Genomic DNA, 5,727 nt, shown 5'->3' on the forward strand with positions numbered 1-5,727 from the left:
CGTGCCGCCGCTGTCGTCGCCGGGGCCGCCCGTGGCGCCGCTGCCGGTGTTGAAGGACGAGTACATGCAGATCTCCCGCTCACTGCGGGGGAAGGACCAGTAGACGATGCGGCGCTGCACCGGCTCCGGGATGCGCTCAAAGCGCTCCTCCACACGCTGGAACGGCCACTTCTCGGCCACCCTGCGCGCCGCGATGTCCAGCAGGGACTCAGGGCTCTGGGTCTTGCCCGGCGGCAGCAACCCCAGGACCGCGCCGCCCCCGCACGCCGCTGCCGACGCGCCACCCGCCCGCGGGCCTGGTCGACAGGCAGAGCTATAGCCGCCACCCGCGCCGCCGCCACCGCTGCTACCCCCGCTGCCACCGCCGCCACCCGGCCGGCAGCAGAGCCGTTTCGCGGGAGGAGGCTGCTGTCCGCGCTCCGCCATGACCGCGCCGCTTCTAACCCGACAGCGGAAGTGCCAGGACCCTATAAACGGCACAAGGAAGCGCGACACGCACACGCTGCCGCGACGCCACGCTGCCATCTAGGGTCCTCCGCTCCTTGTAAGGGCACAAGAGGTGGGGCCCCCTCCCTGACGTAAGGCTAGGGCGGGGCTCCGATAGGGGGGAACCTTGGTCCGAAGGCGGGGCCTATGCAAATCAGTGACTGAAACATAAATAGAGCACTCCGTGGACACAGGGGTGGCGGGGGCGGCCGGGTTGGATGCCCAGTGGGTAGTGAGAATGTCAGGCTGCTGTGACGTGAGGGGCGGGGCTCAGGCGGGGTTCCCGCGGGAGGGGGCGGGCTGCCGGGACTGGCCTCAGGTGGGTTGGTCTCAGCGCCCCCTGCCTACTCAACTTCCCTCTCCAATTCCCTGCCTCCCTTTGATGTCCTGCAAGTGAGGACGCGCCTCGTGGGTCACAGCGGGGGTGGAAAGAGGATAGTAGGAGGTTGGGGGTAAGCAAGGGGGAGGGGTTAGAGCTAAATGGAGGCGTGGCCAGCGGGTTGATGACCCACCCCTCGTCAGAGCCTGCCCGCTGGGGGAAAAAGCCTCTGGGCGGAGGAGGCGCTTTCAAAACAAAGAAATGCAGCGTGGAGCCCGAGGGAACAGAGTGAAGAGGAAGGCGGAGGAGGTGCGGCCGCGGCCAGCCGGTCGCCTGCTTCCCCTCTGCCGGCCGCGGGAACTCTCCCCGCCCCCAGCCGGGACTGCGGTGGTGGAGAATGGGAGGAGGGCTGCGCTTGGCGGCTGTTTTCCACTTCACTTTTGCAGAATCGAGTGGGGAAAGAGTGTGTGCTCCCGCTTGGCTGCAACATTCCGGGCCCTCCGACCCAGCTGGGGGCCGAGAGCGCTCAGATACTACCTTACTACCACTAGACCCGCTTGTCCTGAACTGGTGGCAGCCGCCCCACCCTCGCGCTTCCTTAGTCTTTCGGGGCAGGAAGCCTCCCAGACTGCACCGAGCTGGGGAACTGATCCAGCCTTTTCACCCCCTGCAGCTGCTCCACCAAGACCCTTACAAGGGTTTCTCACCCTTGAGGTGCAAGTGTACATCGGGGCGGTGGATTTAGCAAACACCTTTGTGAGTACACACGCCGCGGGCGTGCGCGCGCGCACACACCCCACAGGCTTGCTCACACCCTCCAGCGCGCACTCGCGTGCACACAGCCCCTCCGACAGCAGATGTTGTCCCCAGACCAACTGGCAGCGTCCGGCGGAGGCCAACGCTCAGAGCGCGCGGCAGGCGCACTTGGGTCTGTGGCTCAGCGCCTGGTGCCGGGCTGCGGGAAGCTGAGGACGCTCAGGATGCGAGCCACGCGCCCGCCTGCTCTTGGGCAGCGGGACAGCTCACCCTTCTGGGGAAAGGGAGCGGGCAAGGAAAGGCAAGCAGAGAGCGCAGATCGCTGGAGTTTAGGCACCAGCAAAGCTAGAGAAACCAGTCCCTGTCTTAACTAGGAAAGGCACGGACATTGTTCTTCACACCCTTTAGAGCTTGATCTTATCTAGTCTAAGCCTCAGATTTCATTACCATGTTAGAGACAGACATCCTTACTTTTAGCCCCATCTTCTGTTTTTACTGTAAACAGTGTTCACAGATATTGTCACTATTGTTAAAGATAAGCCTTTGACACTTTCGCATTTTTTAAGGATACTAGCCCTTCTCTCTTTGCCTGGATTTAAAGGGAAAGCTTTGGAGTTGTAAAGAAAATCACACACTTGGCAGAGGCCCGGGAGACCTAGAGTGCCAGGTCTCAGCTGTTCCCTTCACTGGACCTTCACAAGCCCCAGGCTGCAGGTCTCCAGGGACGGGGCGCTGGCAGACTTCTCTGAGCCTCCTTACTTGTTAGTGAAATGTTAGTGACATTATGTTTTTGTATATCCGTCTCTTCGTTTTCTGGTCACCTTTCAGATAAGGCAAAAATTAGATCTTTATGGGCCAATGGCAGGAGGGCAAAACTAAATATCTGAGAAAAAAGAAAGAAAAAGTAAAATACATGTGATAGGGAAAGAAAGTACATTGAAAAGTAAAATAAAATGTGATCCAGTCTATAATCAAAAACAATCACCATAGGATAGATTTAGGCTTGCATACTGTATGTTGTTTGTTGTTATGTGCCGTCGAGTCGCTTGCAACTCATAGCGACCCTATGTACAACAGCCCTAAACCCTGCTCTATCCTGTGCCAATCTCACTGCCTCTGACACATCCATCCCGATTACCCCAGTCATTGAATCAATCCACCTCATAGAGGGTCTTCCCCTCCTGCGCTGTCCCTCCACTCTGCCCAGCATGATGTCCCTCTCCAAAGACCTGTCTCTCCTTAAAAACAACATGTCCAAAGTATGTCAGGCGAAGCCCCAGAATCCTTGCTTCCGAGGAACAGCCTGGTTTAACCCTCTCTAGGATGAATCTATTTGTTTTCTTGGCAGTCCATGGTACATTCAGTACTCTTCTCCAGCACTACAGCTCAAAGGCGTCAATTCTCCTTCTATCTGCCCTAGTCATTGTCCAGCTCTCTGATGCATAACAAGTGATTGCAAAAACCATGGCCTGTATCAGGCACACCTTAGTCTCCAGAGAGACACCGTTGCTCTTGAGTACTTTAGAGAGGTCCCTAACAGCAGACTTTCCCATCGTAATACGTTTTTTTTATTTCCTGGCTACTGGTGCCAAGAGTGTTGACCATGGAGCCGAGCAAACTGAAGCTGTGAACAATCTCAATCTCTTCACCATCCATTCTGATGCTACCGATTGGTCCAGTAGTGAGAATTTTTGTCTTCTGGACATTGAGCCTCAGTCCATATTGAAGGCTGCAGTCCTTGACCCTCTGCCGTAAGTGCATGAGGTCCAGCATCCTCCCCTCCCCAGCATACTGTATAGACTAACAAATATGTTCCTATAGATATTCATAGAATTATGGACCTAGAGGACTCATTCCTGGTCACATAGAGTATTGGGGGAAGATAATAATTTTCAATAAACAAGGAAATAAAACACCTTTGGCAGTATATGCCTTGGACAGTACCTAAAGTTTAGAGTCCGGACTACTGAGAAGCAACGATGTCAGTCCAGAGACTAAGGGGCGCCTGATATAGGCCAGGGTCTTTGCAATTACTTGCTATGCATGAACTAGACAATAAATAAGGGTGACAGAAGAAGTGATGCCTTTAAGCTAGAGAAGTCATAAACATACCATGGACTACCAAGAAAACAAATAGTTTCTCCTTGGAGGCTAAGAAGCTTTACATCACATATTTTGGGCATGTGGCCAGGAGGGACTGGTCCTTGGAAAAGGACATCATGCTTGGAAAAGTGGAGGAACAGTGTAGGAGAGGAAGACCCCAGATAACATGAATTGATAACTGGGGTGATGGGGGTAGGTGAGTCAGTCATTGAGACTTGCTCAGGACAGGGTAGGCTTCAGAGCTGTGGTACGGAGTGTTGCTATGAGTCATAGGCAATTTGAAGTCATATAACAACAGCAACAATGTTTAGAGAAAGGAATTCTGTAGTATCATCCCTTGAGAATTGTACCGTTATCCCAAAGGTTAACTCAGAACAGTGAATCCATCAGTTGTTCCACAGTAGAAGCACAGACACTCTCCCTTGTAATTTGCAGCTTCCAGGAAACTCTCCTGGGAAGTCAGCTGGGAAGTCTGTTCCAGCTGGACAGCAATGAGTTTGGGTTACTATTTCGAATAGGCACTCTGGTGACATAGTGTCACAGGTGTTGCACTGCTCACTGAAAGGTAAGTGGGTGGAATCCATAAGCTGCTCCAGGGAGAAAAGTGGGCCCTCTCCTCTCATAAAAATGGATAGTTTTGAAAATCCAATGGAGGGTTGGAATCCAATGGTAACAATGGGTTTGTGTTTAGAGACCTTAGTTCTGTAATGAACCACAGTGTGACTTTAAAGCATCCTGACAGATTGGAGGAACCTAGTTTAATGTTCCAACTTAAAGGCAGATTCCAGAGCTCTCATACAGCCTGACACAGCTTCCCCTTACCTGTAGTCTATCTAGTAGCTGTCTCTTCAGCCTCTCTCCCTCAGATTTTCCTGGCATTCCTGTCCCTTTAACACCTCCAATTTCTCTTTCTCTGCCTCCTTTTTTTGGGTTTCTCTTCTTTGCCTTAGAGTCTGTCACAGCCCACCTCTTACTTCTTGGTGGCCTTTAAGAGCTTCCACCATTCACTTCAGGACTGTATCCCATCCCACTTTCTCATCCTAGCTCCTTTGTGTTTTTCTGAGGCCTAGCTCCCATTTCTGTGCTCACCAGAATACCCTTGGCCACTTCAAACCCAAAGTACTATTTTTCCCAAGAATCTAGCTTCCTTTTCTTCCTATGACTATCAATTAATTTTCACTCCTGTTGTCAGCTCCTCATCTTTATTTTTCTTTATCTTTGTCTCGCCTGCCACTTGCATGCTGCTGTCTTCTCTCAGCCCTTCTTCACTGTTCACAGTCAATTATTCCTCCTCTACACTCTGCAAAACCCTTCTCCCTGGTGGATCTGCATAGGCTCTCCTCCTCCAAACCACCTTCCTCTGAGCTGCTGTGCTTGCTTTCTAAAGCATTCTGGGGGTGCCACCCTGCCACTCAAGTCTCTTTAAATGACTCCTTACTACCTACTGAAAAAAGGTTTAACTTTCTATCATCTCCCACTAGAAGTCTCTATTGCATCCCAACAAGACTTTTCTCAGCTTTCTGGTCCCAACTCTTGTTTTGAAAGTATTTCATAAAAAGTATACTTTTTCTGGTCTTCATAGACAAACCCCCAGGCTACCCCAATCCACACATTTATTCCAGACATTTCTGTTGCTTGAAATATCTCTCTTGTCCCTAGTAACTTGTCAAATTCCTACCCTACCTTCAAAGACTTGCTCAAGTGCCACTTCCTCTGGGAAAACCCACCTGAATGTGTGATCTCTCTCCTCAAGCCCCTTAAGCACTTTGGATCTTTCTTGTGACATTTAAACCATTCTGCCAAGCATCACACTTCTGTTTACACTTACTTGCTCTGCCATTCCTTTGTCTCATTTCTTTGATTTAAAAAGTCTCAGAGGGCTGCGATTATGCCCAGTGCCCAGTGCTGCAGTGTAAGAATTCTGCCTCTCCAGAGACTGGCTACACCCATGGCGAAGGGACACGTAAGGGACAGTATGTCATCTTTGGCAAGTGCTAGTCCCCACTCTCATTTGAGGGGTATTTACAGTATGTTTTTACTGGTGTTCATAGAAATCATTACTA

The 5,727-nt window shown here is 51.6% G+C and overlaps 1 protein-coding gene across 1 annotated transcript in view; it reads right to left on the reverse strand.

Moving 5' to 3' along the window:
* Window positions 1-426, reverse strand: part of ZSWIM6 (zinc finger, SWIM-type containing 6) — a 307,528-nt gene extending 307,102 nt beyond the window's left edge. Inside the window, exon 1 of the mRNA XM_006891537.1 lies at window positions 6-426. Coding sequence (XP_006891599.1) covers window positions 6-426 — 421 coding nt within the window. The remainder of the gene's footprint in view (window positions 1-5) is intronic.
* Between the last annotated feature and the right edge of the window lie 5,301 nt (window positions 427-5,727).

The sequence above is a fragment of the Elephantulus edwardii genome, unplaced genomic scaffold, assembly GCF_000299155.1.
Source record: "Elephantulus edwardii isolate Elephantulus edwardi_28Jun2011 unplaced genomic scaffold, EleEdw1.0 scaffold00099, whole genome shotgun sequence".
NCBI lineage: Eukaryota > Metazoa > Chordata > Mammalia > Macroscelidea > Macroscelididae > Elephantulus > Elephantulus edwardii.